Genomic DNA, 17,745 nt, shown 5'->3' with positions numbered 1-17,745 from the left:
GATCTCAATTTAAAAGGAAACCCTGATTAGGTGCAGCTAACGACCTCGGCTGATTTAGCCACGTGCTCCGGACACGTTGCAGCAAATCGCGTCCCGGAAAGCAGCTCACGCGCTTCGTGAGAGTCGAGTCGGCGGCCCGGCCGATCGGTCTCGGGACTTGGAACTTTGTGCGCGCGACGGCGCGGCCCAGCCGCGGCCGGGTCTCGACCGCCGTTTAAACTCAAGACGTCTTGGGGCCGCCGGTCAACCACGGGGCCACGCACTAACGCCGCCCGGCCAGACACAAAGACGAGAACGACGATGACAGCAAACAGGACGCGCGCACGAGATTATGAATCGGTATCGGGAGAGCACCAGACGCGTGATGGCTGAATGACGCTAGGTGGGCGACGCACGTAAGACGCACACGAACATGCCCACGATAGGGCCTTGTCCATCTATCAACGACGTTATAAGTGTATGACACTCAGGTGACCGACCTTCACGTTTCCTAACAGATTGCATCGTTTCCCACAGTGCTCTGCCACGGGATGGGTATTCAGTAAGCACCATGTGTGTGTGTCAAGTTCGTCAATGGGGCGAATCCCATTTTAAAAGAAACAGATTTGCTCATTTATTGTGTGCAAATAGTTGTCGGTGTGATATTTACACAAGTGCCATGTCCGTTGAGTGCTGCCTTACCAAAACATTACAGTATATATAGTTTTAAGTGTAGCTCCTTATAGAGTCATTCTTTCCAACCCCTTACGTGTGCATGCTCCGTCAATTACAATCCGAAAATGTCATAACACCGCTCCGCAAAAAAAGAGTTTCCCGGGTTGTACCACGTGCTGTTGGGCACGAGGTCCGACGTTTTAGCTCCGCGTTCCGGTGGCCTCTTCGGCAGAAGCTCCAGCGGCACGCGGCATGAAACGACGGACATCATGGCAGAGAGTCCACGCGGCCGCGCGTCGACAGACCGGGCTGCGCGATGACCAGAGAGGAGTCGAAGCCGTCCGCCTGCCGCAACTCCAGCGGGGCTAACAGGGCGGGCGCGATCATCTACACCGGCAGCCCCCTGAGCCACATGGCCACTGCAGAGGCCAAGCCTCGACCCATAGGACTACGGCCGCTGTAACCGCACCGAGTGGGGGATTTGTTGACCTCCGGAGAGGGAGCGATGGGGGGCGGAGTCGGCCCCACCAAGCAGGGATTCGAACTCGCGGCCTCCCGTCACCGGCGCCGCGGAGATCCGATCACGGCTCTTACAATGACAACCCATTTCTTTTCGAACCGATTCCTGTTTAGTTTGTTGTCCTTGCCCCGCATCTCCAATTAGCACGGTCGGCTACGTACGGTGCGGAAGAAGTTCAACACCCCATAGGTACAAGTTGCACGGAACTGTAAAGCTGGAAATGTTCCAGCGACGGGGTTCGGTTTGGATACCGCGTGGCGCTCTGCGACGAGCACGAGAAGTCGCCCGACTCGCGGTCGAGCGACGACGACGGACAGCATCGCAAGCTCACGAAACTAATTGGATGACAAACTCACGCAGATAACACGTCAATGCCACAGGTATCTCCCCGATACTGGGCATGACTTGTGAAGCGAACGACGTATGATGGCCAACACCCAACGCCTCGGCTTCTGTTGATTGGTACCCAGTGATAAGAGGCAAATCTAAAGTTGTCCAGATTCCACGGTTACGGTGAATACCTCGCGATATAAAGCGTACATCGTATCGAGCGACGATTACCTTGGCATGTAGGGGAATCCCCAAGATATTGTGACGCCGATATCGAATCAGTCAGTCCCCTTCGATGTGGGAAATTCAAGAGACAGTTCATCTGCACGCGCTCCTTGTGACACAGGGAGTCTGGATGCGCCTGCCTGCGTGCGTGCGTGGTTTGGGGTGTTTGAGAAAATGTTCTGGTTTTGTGTGAAACACATTTGCTAAAGGAGATTTGATTTTGTTTTGTCTGATCGCTTTTTCTCCCAAAATCGTTTCACTCTAATAACCGACACTTATTCGAGCAAATAAAGTTAATTTAGAGAAGTCCGGTTATGCCTCTCCCCTCCAGACACCACACACACACGCGCATTCACCACACACATCCAGACACATCCTATCACACACACACACGTGCATGCACCACACACACCCAGACACACCCCCCCACACACACAAAGACACGTGCATGCACCACACACACCCAGACACATCCTCCAACACACACACACGCATGCACCACACACACCCAGACACATCCTCCCCCACACACATACACGTGCATGCACCACACACACCCAGCCACACCCCCCCCCCCAACACACACACACACAAGAAAAGGATCCCCCGTATAGCCTTCAACAGACCGTTAGGGCAAGTGCTGTTAGCGAGCACCTATGAAGGACGGAACGGCAACCCAAGGGGTGGGTGGCCAGCACCACGCCCGGCCGCCTTTGTCTCCCCAGTTGGTGAGATGTACACACGGGGAAGGGCCCAGGACTGGTTCATGTACAGGGGGCTTCAAAAAAATGTGAACACTTCTGAGAATTAGCAACAATAGCACAATAAATGTGCTTCCGAGCTCTGGAGACCACCTGGAGAAGATTCCAGGTAATGATGGTGAACAAGTGGAGACTCTTCATCATAAAGGTTGATAAAAAAGTAGACTAATTAGCGTTTTGTTTACGTGACAAATCCCTTACTAATAGGCTGTGTCGGGTGGTGGAGGTTTACGACACATTTATACTTACGCGATCTAACCCAAATGACTTAATTGTGAATAATTTTGGTCGCGAAAGCCGACGTGTTAAAGTGGAGACTCTTTTACTTTTTGAAGCTATTAACAGAAATTTGTTATCATGTTACAGTGTATTAGCCGTTCTCTTTCCATTACAAAACGACAGTCCCATATAAGTGTTCACATTTTTTTGAAGCAACCTGTATATTCACCACAGATATTGACCGTGGCGTACGATATCGAACTCAGAGCGCCAAGCAATGAGTACAGTGCGCCAAACCACTGCCCCCCCCCAATACCAACAGCTGCCATTCGTCACTAACTGACAGTGACGTCACCACGGTGCCTGTGCCAGGCTAGGTGCACTTTGAGGCCACGTGAAGTGTCGAAGGCTCGCTGATGACAGGAGATGACGGGACAGACCCAGCAGGTGCCATGGGTTGGCTGACTGAGATGACTGGCAGACGCACCAGCTGTACCCCTTACTGTGCCAACTGCCCCCCAAGGACAAAGATCCCCCGTATAGCCTTCAACAGACTGTTGGGGCAAGTGCTGTTGGCGAGCACCTATGAAGGCCGGAACGGCACACGAGGGGGTGGGTGGCCAACACCACGCTCGGCCACCTTTGTCTTCCTAGGAGAGGCCCAGGACCTATTAAGATAATCGTCACTGGTGTTGGCCGTGAGCAGGAATCGAACTCGGGTCGCCAGGTGCGTAGCGCAGCATAGCGCTAACCGCTACACCACCGCTGCCAGCTGCCCCCACACACACGCACACACACTGCGGTCGCGAGAAAACACACACACACGTGAACACCCAAATAACACGCAGTCACAACAATTCCTCGTGTAACAATACAGTGCCTCCTCTTCGACCTACGAACTTTCAGAGATACGAACAAACCTGGTCCGTATGTCCAGTTTTACCGCCGCGCAATAGATGGCGGCGGTGGCACCAACATCTGCAGAACGTGAAGAAGCAGTGGCATCTACATCTGCAGGAGGTTATACGACTTTTAAAGTCATTCCCCGTGTTTAGTGTACACGCCGTACGACAATGTTTGGAAAGGGCAGGAGTAAAGTTGGACTTACGAACAAATTGACTTACGAACAGACCTCTGGAACCTAACTCGTTCGTAAGTAGCGGAGTCCCTGTACAGGCAGACCTCGCTTAGCGTTTGTTCATGGAGAAGTGGGCACTAACCGAATCAGCCGTTACAAGAGGAGGGGGGGGGGGGGGTCCCATTATACCATTAAATATATATATATACTCTAACTAGGCGGGGTATCGGTAATAGCGCTAATAATTTTAATTACAAGGATGATAAATATGATTTAACTAATTAAATGTTTACACTCGGTAAGTATATTATGTCCTGTACTTGTGAGTGCATTCTACTGTACTGCTCCTACAAGGCAGCGGTGGGGGACGAGGTGGGGGCGAGGTGGGGGACGAGGTGGGGGACGAGGTGGGGGCGAGGTGGGGGACGAGGTGGGGGCGAGGTGGGGACGAGGTGGGGGACGAGGTGGGGGCGAGGTGGGGGACGAGGTGGGGGCGAGGTGGGGGCGAGGTGGGGGCGAGGTGGGGGACGAGGTGGGGGACGAGGTGGGGGCGAGGTGGGGGCGAGGTGGGGGACGAGGTGGGGGCGAGGTGGGGGCGAGGTGGGGGACGAGGTGGGGGCGAGGTGGGGGACGAGGTGGGGGACGAGGTGGGGGCGAGGTGGGGGCGAGGTGGGGGACGAGGTGGGGGCGAGGTGGGGGCGAGGTGGGGGCGAGGTGGGGGACGAGGTGGGGGCGAGGTGGGGGCGAGGTGGGGGCGAGGTGGGGGACGAGGTGGGGGCGAGGTGAGGTGGGGGACGAGGTGGGGGCGAGGTGGGGACGAGGTGGGGGACAAGGTGGGGGCGAGGTGGGGGCGAGGTGGGGGCGAGTTGGGGACGAGGTGGGGGCGAGGTGGGAGGTGAGGTGGGGGACGAGGTGGGGGCGAGGTGGGGACGAGGTGGGGGACGAGGTGGGGGCGAGGTGGGGGACGAGGTGGGGGACGAGGTGGGGGCGAGGTGGGGGCGAGGTGGGGGACGAGGTGGGGGCGAGGTGGGGGCGAGGTGGGGGCGAGGTGGGGGACGAGGTGGGGGCGAGGTGGGAGGTGAGGTGGGGGACGAGGTGGGGGCGAGGTGGGGACGAGGTGGGGGACGAGGTGGGGGCGAGGTGGGGGCGAGGTGGGGGCGAGGTGGGGACGAGGTGGGGGCGAGGTGGGAGGTGAGGTGGGGGACGAGGTGGGGGCGAGGTGGGGACGAGGTGGGGGACGAGGTGGGGGCGAGGTGGGGGCGAGGTGGGGGACGAGGTGGTGGCGAGGTGGGGGCGAGGTGGGGGCGAGGTGGGGGCGAGGTGGGGACGAGGTGGGGGACGAGGTGGGGGCGAGGTGGGAGGTGAGGTGGGGTGAGGTGGGGACGAGGTGGGGGCGAGGTGGGGGCGAGGTGGGGGCGAGGTGGGGGACGAGGTGGGGGCGAGGTGGGAGGTGAGGTGGGGACGAGGTGGGGGACGAGGTGGGGACGAGGTGGGGGCGAGGTGGGGGACGAGGTGGGGGCGAGGTGGGGGACGAGGTGGGGGACGAGGTGGGGGCGAGGTGGGAGGTGAGGTGGGGAACGAGGTGGGGACGAGGTGGGGGCGAGGTGGGGGACGAGGTGGGGGCGAGGTGGGGGACGAGGTGGGGGTGAGGTGGGGGCGAGGTGGGGGCGAGGTGGGGACGAGGTGGGGGCGAGGTGGGGACGAGGTGGGGGACGAGGTGGGGGCGAGGTGGGGACGAGGTGGGGGCGAGGTGGGGACGAGGTGGGGACGAGGTGGGGGCGAGGTGGGGACGAGGTGGGGGACGAGGTGGGGGCGAGGTGGGGGACGAGGTGGGGGCGAGGTGGGAGGTGAGGTGGGGGCGAGGTGGGGGCGAGGTGGGGATGAGGTGGGGACGAGGCGAGGTTGTTGGTGCCGCTGCGCTCCCAGTCCGGGTCACTCTCAGAGCTCCGGCACCTCCGTGATGATCTCAGTCGTCAGGGGCCGCAGCCTGCGGCTCCGGAGCCGCGTGCGTGCGTGCCGCTCTTCAAGGACCAACTCCGTCATTCATTAAGGACCCGACGCCTCGCGTATATTCACCACCATGTGCGTGCGAAGCGGCTCTCCAAAAATACTGAGGTTTTTTTTTACCTACCGAATTGGAAAAACTAAAAACTGTCTCTGCTTGTTACTTTGGTTGCCGAGACCTTCGCCTCAGCGACGCCCTCAGACCACATTCCTGCGGCTAAACGAATCGATTTTTTAGTAAAATTCTTCTAAATATAATCGTGATCGCTAAATTGTGATAATCGATTGTCCGGTGTGGTGGCGCTCTCCAGAGATGCGCTAAGCGAGGTCTGCCTGGTACATCCCCCTCCTCGCCCCGACGATTCTATCAACGTTCACCCATCCCGAGATCACAATTCCGATTACCGATCAATTATATCCTTTGCAATTGTGGCACGTGTACTCCTACGTATGTGTTGGCTGCCAGCATCACAGCAAGCCAACAACATTCGTCGTTGAATAAGAACGGCGAGTAACAGACGATCCCGCAGAATTGTCTTGCGGTGGCGCGTGAGCGGAGGTCTTGTCTCAAAGGTGGACGCAACACAACGGACGGTAACAATGATCCCTTCTGTCTTCATCATGTGCCATGTGATCACGTGCCTTATGAAATTCATCATCTGGTGAAGTTGCTACTGCTGTTGCGTTGACAGTGGTACACAAGCAAACGAAATAAAACTCGGCACATTCGTCAATAAACACTGCGGCCTTAAAGGAAAAAATAAAATATAATATACTCTGATATAATATAATTTGCCCGGTATAATTTATAAGATTTGGTAATTAAAAAAAAAGTCAAAGTAATTTCCTGCTCCAACGAGCAACTCAGACGGCGCTACCGTTCACAACCCTGACCCAGTATCGGAAGTTCCACGTTCTCATGGCAGGAGCGAGTCTATCCATAGATCTTGCCCACGTGGGAGGGGTAACGGGGGCCGAATAAACTCGCCCTCACCGCCAGGATTTGAACTTGGGCCCTTCCAATCCCGAGCCGCTCGCTCCCCCGCCGAACCACGTGGGCGGGGACATGAGGAATTGCTTTCGAGTCGACTCCCGGCGCGCCCTCGCGTGCGGTGCCACGTTACGTCGCGGCGAGGCCCGCAACGTTACCCAGAACGTCGGAACTACCTCCAGGGGGTCAGCACTTGCCTTCGCTCGCAGGCCGCGGAGACGTCCCTCCGTCCGCATCTCAACCGCTCCAACGCCTGCCGCCGCAGTCTCGTCGACGGGGGACCGCCCAGTGGCAGCTGTCCCCGCTCGTTAAACGGCGCGCGCAGTGTCAGCCTGCGAGTGGGCATTCGCATGCCAGGAGAGGGGCGACGGTCGCTACGGGAGGGTTTGCACTTTTTTTTTATCTTTTCCTCCATCTGAAGTGATTTTCGCGAGCGATTCTGAGCTCCAGGCTGGCGTGGGGCAGCTCGGGACGCACGTCCTTGCACCTGCGGGGCAGACAGCTCTCTTGCACAGCGCGGTCTTCCACCTGCTCAGCAGTCATCCTCCCACACGGCGCTCGCTGCGGGTGGGGTGGGGGCACCTTCAGGAGCCCCAAGTGAGGAACCGCGACGTGGCTCCCCTGCGATGGGTTAAACGATGTCCTCCTTTGCGCTCCGGCTTGCTCTCTCCCGCGCTCCATGCCCGGGACTTTTCCCGGCAATCCGGGGGAATTCAGCTCCCGGGGACGCCCGTGGCAGCGCGTGGCGATGGCCTGAGAGGGGAAGCGCTCAACGCGCGGCCCGGGCCCCGAACCTGGGGGGGCCGCACGGCGATCGCGACGGCCGACGCGCCACCCAAGAGAGCCGCCCGTCGGCATTCCCGCCGCGCCGCGTCTCCCTTCCTACTCCGTAAAGAACGCCGTGCCCCGGGTCGACCTCCCCCCCCCCCGCTTTCCCCCCCTCCCTTCCACCGCGCCCCCCCCCCCCCTCCACTTCACACAGCGGTCGCCTGATCGGCAGTGACGCGGTTGGCGCTGTGCAGCTCCACGCACTCGATCTCGTCGCGCGGTTCTGGCGGCGGCCGCTTGGGCCGGCGGCCGGTGCGGCGGCCCCCCCCCGCCCCCCCCGCCGCCCCCTCCCCCGCCGCCCCCCCGCCGCCTCCTCCTCCTGCGCTTGGACGGCGGGAAGAAGGTGAGCACCACGGGCAGCACGACGAGCACGTGGAACGCGACGGCGAGGGCGGCCACCAGCAGGCCGCGGAACAGCGTGTAGGTGAGGTTGGACGGCGCGAGCGAGAGCGGGGCGAGGGCGGCGGCGAAGCAGGCCAGGCTCTGCAGGACGGGCGAGCCGTTGAGCTCGACGGCCACCTGTATCCAGCGCGTGCGCGTGAGCTCCTGGCCCGCGGCGAACGCGGCCACGAGCGGCGCGCAGTGCTCCACCGCGTAGTTGACGCCGAAGACGAGGCAGAGGGCCGACACGAAGTCGACGCGCACGTCCCACAGGGTCATGTAGCCGAGGGCGCCGAAGCCAGCGGAGAGCGCGCACAGCGAGAGCCACGCGTTGGCCAGCGGCTCGGCCGAGAGCGGCGCCGAGAGCAGCAGCGCGGCGAGGGCGCCCGCGCACGGTGTGAGCGCCGAGTAGCCGATGGAGGAGGCGCAGCGGTCGACGAACACGAACGACGGGTTGAAGATGACGAACTTGACGTCGGAGGCGAGCGAGCGTCGGCGGAGCGTGTCCAGCAGGCCGGAGACCTCCTCGCGGGCGAGCGCCGTGCGGCCGGCCGCCAGGTACATGCGCGACGCCGAGATGTCCACGGAGCCGTTGCTCGTGGCGAGGATGAGGTCGTCGGCGAAGCCCACGAAGGGCCTCGCCGCGAAGAAGGAGCGCAGCAGGGCGCGCACGAACGCCTCGCGCCCCACCGCCGCGGTGCCGTTGGACTTCTCGAGGAAGGCCAGGAAGCTCTCGAGCCAGGAGGAGCGCACGAAGCCGGCGGTGATGGCGCGCAGGCCCTCCTGCACGCTCTCGTTCCAGTAGTCGAGGGGCTCGTAGACGTAGAAGCCGATGGCCGGCCCGTAGCTGCTGAAGTACTCGCGCTGCAGCGCGCGGTAGCGCAACGTGCGCGAGTCCGTGGCCAGCAGGCGGCCCAGGTCGCAGCCCTCGCGCACCTGGGGGGCCCGGCGGAGGTGCCGGTGCCAGGGAGGGGGGGCGGGGGGAGGGGGCGAGGGGAGGGGAGGCGGGGAGGAGACGCGGGTGAGCGGAGGGGAGAAGAGATCGGGGAGGCGAGGTGAGGAGAAGCAGCGGGTCGAGGGGGGGAGAGGCGGGGGGGCAGGGGAGTCAGGCCGCAAAGGGCGAAGTCGGCGTCGAGCGTGGGTATTGTCTGGCTTGAGTAGAAGAGGCTGCTGAGCGAGAGCGACTGGGGCAGTGGAGGGCGAGGTGAGATGACGGGTCCAGATGAGGTGAGGGTGTAGACGGTGAGGTGAGCGGTGCACTTCGGAACAAACAAAACACCACAAATTCATGGAATATTTTCTGGGACTTCCCCAATTACCAAGCTCTGAAAGCTCTTCCCACGTCTCCCCACCCCCTTCCACCCTCACTGACAGAGAGCAGCGGGTGGGGAAATCCTTTCTGGAGCTCGGTCCCGGAGAGCTCCGGCCTAAATTAAACCGGGCGCCGCATCAATAATCGCAGAGGGCGCATCGACACGATGTCCCGTTCGACCTTAGGTCGGGGAGAAAAAAACCCCGAACTAAACGTAGATCACAACAAATAAAACAGAAGCGCACTTTGACCTTCAAGCATCCCATCATCACCACGCAGGACACACAGACAGAAGGGACGCACACGTAGACGCGACGCCGCTTTTCAACCCAGCGGCTGTAAAGCGTCAACGAAAAAAACAAACAAAAAACGCAAACGGACAAAAAAACCCAACCGGCAAAGCACGAAAACGAAAGTGCACTCTGACCTGCAGGCATCCCATCATGGCGAAGGACACATAGACAAGATAGAGCAGCACCACAAAGGGCTTCACGTAGGTGTTGGTGAGCCACTTCCCGCAGTGCTCGCGCAGGAACCACACCGTCACGTGGAAGTCGTACGCCGGGTTCTCGCTCGCGCCCGGCGTGGCGCGGTGCCGATCGCGGTGCGACCGCTCCGTCACGCGGCAGCAGCCCCTCCGCGGGGGCGGCGGCGGGGGCGGCGGCGGCAGCAGCGGAGGAGCGTCGGCGTCGCCGGTGCCCTCCGCCGACGCCGGCGGCGGCGGCGGCGGAGGCGGCGGCTGCGGCGGCGGCGTGGGGACGGCGACGCAGCAGAGCGCGCCGTGCTGCCCGCGTGCCTCCACGTAGCCGGCGAACACGAGGCACGAGCCGAAGAAGGACAGCAGGTAGAGGTAGTTGAAGAGGATGGCCACGCACGTGCTGCGGCAGAACACCTTGACGGCGCCCAGGTTGGTGAAGGGGCTCGCGCCCAGGCCGAAGGTGACCAGGTACATGGCGCTGGTGAGCGTGAAGGAGACCATGGTGTCCGTGTACACCAGCGCCAGGCGCTCCTTCACCCCGAGCTCGTCCTTGCTCTTGCGCCAGGAGGAGAGCATCTCGAACATGCCGTGCATGCCGTGCCCTGCGGGGGGGGGGGAGGAGGAGGGGGTTCGGGGCGAAGGTCAAGGTGAATGTAAAGTTCAAGGTCAAAGTGAAGGTCAAGGTAAATGTAAAGACAAAGGTGAAGACAAAGTTCAAGGTCAAAGTGAAGGTCAAGACAAAGGTAAATGTGAAAGTAAATTTTCTACCCACGTGACTTTACCGAAAGAACCAAAGAGTATGGATTCCTGCAGTCACGAAAACTTCAAATCAAGAGTGAAGGTCTAGGTCAAGGTAGATGTAAAGGTCAAGACAAAGGTCAAGGTAGATGTAAAGGTCAAGGCAGAGGCGGTGCGGGCCCCGGCGGAAGGCACGGTCGCCGCTTGCCGCTTAGGTTCGCGGTTCGAATCCGTCCAGGCCGCCCTGGTTAATGCCACGGCGGTGCGAACTGAAGATCCCGTGACCTCGTCGAGCACGGCCACGCGGTGTCGCCGTAGAAATTTGCCGAATTCGAAAAAACCTTGCCCCCTTGCGGTGAGAAGGCCGCGGCGCCTTCCCTTGCGGTCGCTTCCCGCGCTGCGGGAACTGATCGCGCGGACGCCAAGTGGTGCCAAGTTATCGTTGACTGTTAAAGGTGCAGCCCTGCAATTGCTGGCTCACGCCACCCGCTGACGGAAGGTTCCGCGCTCGAGCGAAGTCCCGACGGCAATATTCATCCTGCTGTTCGACGTCGACGAGACGTGTTGGAAGCGTCGGGCGTACCCACACTTTACCCGACCGCACGTGAGCCATTGGGTGGCGGGGGGGGGCTTTGAGAAACTGGGCTCCCTTCGTATCGACCGCCTCGCCGAGCGATGGGGTTTGAATCGGCGACCTCTGGATTGCAAGTGTCCAGCGCGCGCTGCTAACCGTTAACGCCGGTCGCGGCAGATCCCGAAAAGGTGAGTCTACGGGAGATAAAACATGAGGCAAAAGTAATCGCTCAGCGTCAAAAAACCAACCTCCTGCCATTATTTGTCTCTGTGAATTAAAAGAAAGTGTTTTTTTTTTCGTTTACACACAAACCCATCGGTCACACGGCCTTCTGGGAGGGCATCTTATCAGCAAGCATCGGTTTAATGCAATCCAGTTTCGACATTCGGAGTCTCGTCAGCCAGAGTCAGGCTTTCTTGAACAAACGCGAGGTGACTTTCCCTCCCGCCTGTCCGTCGGCAACACGGCGTTCCAGCTCATTGTCAAATGTCGATGTGGAAATTAAAAGCGCGGCAATCGGTTTTTCGTCGCGTAAGTCAAATTAATAACGGAAACCGGCAAAAAGTGGTCGGGTCAAACGCTGCCACGGTGGAGTTGACGGTCAGCATCGCACTGGACACACGGCCCGGAGCTCGCAGGTTCGATTCCATCTCCCCGGCGCGGCAGGCAAGTTTCTTAAAATCTCTCGCCACCGCCTGGCCCCCGGAATCAGACTATTTGATTATCCTGGAGGGATCCGATGAGCTATGAAGCTCTTTTGTTCACAGATGTCCAGCAGGTACAAGGAGAGCCGATGGGCGACCAGTCGCGAGTGGCAGGGTCAAATGTGGGTGACTACCGCCATTGTTTTCCTAAACGTCTGGAAGAGTAGGCCCACATGCCCCTCCAGAGAGGCTCTCTCGAGCTCCCTCCAGCAGGCGATCACATATTTTCCCTGACCGCGACAAAGTAGCTACTTGCACGTGTAGTAGCTGCACATTTAGTAGCTGTACGTGTAGTGGCTGCACGTGTAGTGGCTACTGCACGTGTAGTAGCTACACGTGTAGTGGCTACTACACGTGTAGTAGCTGCACGTGTAGTGGCTACTGCACGTGTAGTAACTGCACGTGTAGTGGCTACTGCACGTGTAGTAGCTGCACGTGTAGTAACTGCACGTGTAGTAACTGCACGTGTAGTGGCTACTGCACGTGTAGTAGCTGCACGTGTAGTAGCTGCACGTGTAGTAGCTGCACGTGTAGTAGCTACTACACGTGTAGCAACTGCACGTGTAGTAGCTACTACACGTGTAGTAGCTGCACGTGTAGTAGCTACACGTGTAGTAGCTGCACGTGTAGTAGCTGCACGTGTAGTAGCTACTACACGTCTAGTAGCCCCGTACTAGCTTCATCCGGCAAGGTCAAACGCCTCCCACCGCCCGTGACCGACACGGCGTAAGAGGTGGCGTTGTTCATCCAGCAGTGGATAGACAAAGGGGTATTGTATAGTAGTTATTGACCCGGTGGAAGGGTGTGCGTGGGGGTCAACGCGTGTGGTTACATGACCGCTAGGAGGACGCTGACGACGATGCCACAACTTTGGCCCAACAAAGGACGTGACGGCATCGTCTGTCAGAATGGCGTTGACGAAGAACACGGCTCAAGAAGACTTCAAGAGTAGAATGATGCATTCTCGTTGGGGCTATGTCGCCTCTCTAAATACATTCCACGAAAGGACGCGCAGTGAATCTCTCGGAGGGCTCCTTTGCCACAGATGAAGAGTCTCGGGGGGGGGGGGGGGGCGACGAAATATCGTAAATCATCATTTGAGCACGGGGCTGGACCAGGGCACGCTGCCGAGACGATGTCGCTCGGCTGGCCTGGCGATGCCTGGGAATTGCCCCGTAAAGAGCTACAGTCTGCGTATAGCAGTGTAGTGTATAGTGTCGTGTATATAGTATTGTATAGTAGTTTAGTGTATAGTGTAGTGTAGTAGTGTATCGTGTAGTGTATAGTAGTGTGTAGTAGTGTATCGTAGTGTAGTGCTGGAGTCTGTCGCCAGGGAGAGTGAGGTGTGGACCGCTCTACTCAACACGCTGCTGCCGCCGCGACCCTCACCAGGACAAGCGGACTGAGAAACAAACGATCTGGACGTTTCTTCATTTTCTTACCCAAACATTCGCCCCAATTTAATTGAATCCCAATTGCGCGCCGCCGGCATCGCGTTCACGGTAAATAGGAGGCGTTCGTGAGGTGCTCACGGAGCAAAGCCCCCCCCCCCCCTCGTGTTGCGAGAGCACGGCCCACAGAAGTGGACGCTATAGAGCTACTTCCAAGACGCGTTTGAGCGGCCTATGGGTTACAGCAGCAGCAGCAGCGGGAACAGGGAGGCAGCCCACTGACACCGAACTGCGAGGGAGGGACGCAGCTCAGTAACACAAGAGCCGGATCGTAATGCCACTGCTCAATGGCGGCCTCCCTCCCCACGCCACGCTCATCGTGGGGGTTGCCTGAACCGAACTTCAAGGCGGCGTGTGGTGGAACAAAAACACAATTGTGGGTTACTCCGCACGTCTTCCAAGACGTCCGGCCAGCGTGGAAGAGTAGGCCTAAAATAGCCTCGTTGAGAGCGAGTGAGTGAGGGGTTCTCTAGAGCTCCCTCGAGTGGAGGCGCTTCCGCCAGCAGAGGCACAAGCCCAGACATTGCAGGGCTTCACCTTTGCCTCCACCCTCCCCCCCCCGATCACGTATAAACAACGCGCTATAAGTCGGTAAAACACTCAAAACCGGGAGACCGTCTGCGGCTAATAATTTCGGAGGAGACTCGAGGCCGGGGAATCACGTAAACGTCGACAGTCTATCCCGACATGAACAAGCGTGGCTCTGGACGTGTCCCATAATCCAATTTCATCTCTAATCTGCCAGCGGCCATCAACGGCCCACACGCCGCGTGGCGCCCGCCATTCACTTCCCACTTCAGCGCCGCGCGTTCTTGCAATTTTCGTTCGGCCGACGAAATTCAATTTGCAATTTTTGAAGGGAATGTTGCGAGTTCAATTCCTGGCCCGGGTAGCCTCGGTTGAGGCAGAAACGATTTTGGTTTAACACGTAGGCTGTCGCGACCAATATCATCCACAATAGAGGTTTTTTGTTGGGTTCGATCGTGTAAATATATAAATGTGTCGTTAAAACCCGCCACAAATCTGGCTGTCGCCTGATGAAGCTGGTTGTAATTACTGGCGAAACGTCGTACTCAGATTGTAAATGTTGTGGCTTGGCTCTCCAACACACAACCGGTGTGCTGTACTAGTGACGAATTGGCCATATTCTGTTTACGTGACAACCCTTACTAGTTGGCTGTGTCGGGTGGTGGCGGGTTAAACGACACATTTATATATTGACGCGATCTAACCCAAAAACGCCTCTATTATAGAAAGATTGTATTTACTTCATCAGAGTGAGAAAGCCCCCAAGTGAAGCCGTTAGGATCGATTTTTTTTTAATCATCATGGGCGTCCTGCGACGATCACGGATGTCACAGCGTACAGACAGAGCATCGCCACTACAATCGTCGACGCGTGGATCGCGATACAGGCGGCGAGTATCGATCGGTACGTTGCTACATTCACACGTTCACAGAACAACGGAGCCAGTCGAAAATCACCGCGTTCTTTTGCGACTAACAATATTCTCGGTCGTGTCTCCTGTCCAACCTATGCGGTCTCTCCCCAATATTCGGCCCAGGCCGCCGCTTTCAGTGTTGGCATTGGCAAATCTTGAGGAGTAGCAGTGTAGTGCTGCAGGGCATCTCGTGAGATGATCCGTGAGTTGGTTCTCCTGACGAGCACGTTGTTCGGTTGAGCACAAGCCCAGCCCCCCCCCCCCCCCCCCCATGATTTAATGAGAAAGTTGCATCTGCCGTAACCCACTCGCTCTCAGTCTGTGTAGGCTTCGCCATGCAACACGTTTGGAATTGGAGCCAGATGCGAGGTCCTCGCTGGGTCCAATGCCAAATGGCTCACGTGGCGTACAATAACAAAGGGGGGATTATTTTGTTTTAACTGAACAAAGCGAACGCGACGAGTAACCGGGAACTACGCCGGCTTGGGGCCTCGCACGCTTCCCACCGTCTCAGGCTGTCGAGTTTTCCGGGAGGCTCAACCGGGAGATGTTTTGCGAGCTCACTGCCCCCGCTGCATCTGCCTGGAATGTGCCAGCACACCACATTCAGTGATACCTCTCACTGTCACTCGCTCCGGCTGTGGCTGTCTTGTCTTAATGCGATTTATGTAGCGCCTTTACCAAGGCGCTTTACAGAAATGATCAAATTGTACACAGCGTGATCGTTTGAAATGAAGAATTGGGTTATTGTGTGTTCACGTGATTGCTGCAGCCTATCAGTGCCCATATATCCGCATACCCGGCATACCACATCCAGGATACATGCCGCTATCACTGCGGCTTCCACTCGTCACGTGACACCCACTGCTGTCTCGCAGCGAACCAGAGAACATTCGGTGGGCCTTGGCCTACTTTTCCACGTTGACCAGGCGTTTTTGGAAGATGTAGGAATATCCACACTTGACCCCACCAGGCACAACCTACACGAGAAATGATGTTGCTGGATTTCAGAAAACTCACCACCGTCATTTCAACCGCTACCGCCGGGGGATGGAATTAAACCGGCGTGACCTCTGGATCAGCAAGCCCAACGCTCTTGCTGCTGACCGATATACCGCCGCTGCAGCAGCAGCATTCTGACTCACGGAGTGCAACGCCGACACTGGGATGCAATGTGCAGGAGGTACAGATGCGGTTGTTAATTGTTATTCAGCACAGGTGAGGCCACAGCCCCTTCATTCATGAAATGAAAAGTGCACCGCCGCATGTGACTGCTAATTAAACGCACCGCGTGCCTCCGTTCGAACTGCGTACGTGCCTGCGCGTGTGTGTCTGCGTGTGTGTGTGGAGGAGGCTCGTGAAGGACGCTGCTGCTACTGGGCAGTTGGAGGCAGTCGCCCTCCAGCAGCAACGGAGGGCAAAGGAGCGACGCTCACAACGACGAGCGGAGCGCTGGGTGGCTGAAACGCAGCGAGTTGGCGCAGTAGGGGGCACAGCTGGTGCATCGGCCACTCATCTCGGACAGTTAATCCCTGGCACCTGGATCTGTCCCGTGACCTGCAGCAGACGTAGGACACTTCACGTGACCTTAAAGTGCACGTAGCCTGGCACAAGCGCCGTGGTGATGTAACCGCCACTTAGGGGCGAATGGCGGTTATTGTCTGTGCGTAGCAATTGTGCGGAGAGTGGTGGCGCAGTCGTTAGCGCGCTCCGCTATGAATCCTAGTTCGATTCTGGCTCGCGGTCAACAGCAGTGACGAATATCTAAACCAGTCCTGGGCCTCCACTAGGTCGACATAGCCTTCAATGAACAACCGGTGCGATTCGGTAAACATCAGCATTGGGGAGACAAAGGCGGCCGGGCGTGGTGCTGGCCACCCACCCTCTCGTGTGCCATGTCGGCCTTCGTAGGTGCTGCTCGCGATCAGCACTTGTTGTGAAAGGCTATCTAAGGGCGTTTGTCTTTGTATGTGTGAGTGATGTTTTGAGTATATTAAACATTGCCTTGATTTCTACTGTGAAGCTTTCCATTGCTGTACCAGTGGAATGTCCATGTATGTAGCAAGACGGATTTAGGAGAGGTTTCTCTACCAATGTAGGTATGTTGAACTTCTTTCGCATCGTACGTAGCCAACCATGCTAATCGGAGATGCAGGGGAAGGATAAACAGATAAAGACAAAAAGCAGTTTTAAAGAAATGAGTTTTCAGTTTAGATTTAAAAATGCATAGCTCCATTGGCTTCCTAATATCGGAAGGAAAATGACCGTGCGATACTATCCATCAGATCTGAGAAAGGACTGATGAACATCGATCACCATTACGGCTGCCCTTTATCGGCCACGAAAATACTTTTGATGCAGCGAGCAACTGATGCGGCCGTCCAAGCGCTCATAGACCAGGGATTGTCACGAGCCTCATACGAGATAGAAATTATCAAAACCCATTTATAAAAGAGGCGAACGGGGCTAAGGCTGAGATGGCACGAATAATGACAAAATACAAATCAAGAGGGGGTGTCACGCAAGGACGCACTCTCGTCAAGGCCGCTCAAGCGGCAACACCGCGAGATATATATACGGCGTGGATTTTAATTGCGTTCGAGGAATCAAGGCGCGAAGACAAACGGAGAAAGCACGAAGCGTAGTCGACATCTCTGCTGATTGCAAAGGTAAAAGCGGAGCCCTGCAATTTCTCACAGACGCCACTGCTGGCAGAAGATGCCTCCGCTAGACGGAGCGGGTGGGTGCGTGGGCCGGTGGTGGGGGCTGCCGGCCGTCTGTCGGCTGCCGTGCTGCCCAATGCGCCAACAATGGAGAGGGGGGGGGGGCTGGATCAGCCACGGAACGGCACGGAGGGGGGGCGGGGGCGATCGTCTGTGTCCTGACTGACGAGCGGTGAAGTTCTTTCCGGTGATCCTGAAAGCAGCGCGGGACACCGGCTCGCAAAGCACCTGGGCTCGAGACCCCTTTGGGAAGGATTAAGGGATTGCCTGGCCGAGGGGAGAGGATCGTCCGAGAGGGTTCGAGAAGACGGGGATGGCTCTACGAGGGATTCT

The 17,745-nt window shown here is 58.0% G+C and overlaps 1 protein-coding gene across 1 annotated transcript in view; it reads right to left on the bottom strand.

The window, feature by feature from the left end:
* The window catches only part of LOC144733449 (patched domain-containing protein 1-like), a 68,525-nt gene that overhangs the window by 40,124 nt on the left and 10,656 nt on the right, over positions 1-17,745 (bottom strand). Inside the window, exons 3-10 of the mRNA XM_078615356.1 lie at positions 10,032-10,383; positions 9,731-9,938; positions 7,918-8,927; positions 7,772-7,850; positions 7,270-7,535; positions 6,980-7,114; positions 1,382-1,509; positions 960-1,019 (exon numbers count right to left, since the gene is read on the bottom strand). Coding sequence (XP_078471482.1) covers positions 960-1,019; positions 1,382-1,509; positions 6,980-7,114; positions 7,270-7,535; positions 7,772-7,850; positions 7,918-8,927; positions 9,731-9,938; positions 10,032-10,383 — 2,238 coding nt within the window. The remainder of the gene's footprint in view (positions 1-959; positions 1,020-1,381; positions 1,510-6,979; positions 7,115-7,269; positions 7,536-7,771; positions 7,851-7,917; positions 8,928-9,730; positions 9,939-10,031; positions 10,384-17,745) is intronic.

The sequence above is a fragment of the Lampetra planeri genome, chromosome 47 (genome assembly GCF_965212315.1).
Source record: "Lampetra planeri chromosome 47, kcLamPlan1.2.h2, whole genome shotgun sequence".
Classification (NCBI taxonomy): Eukaryota; Metazoa; Chordata; class Hyperoartia; order Petromyzontiformes; family Petromyzontidae; genus Lampetra; species Lampetra planeri.
Note: the sequence above shows the minus strand (reverse complement) of the source record. Positions and strands in the feature narration are given on the sequence as shown.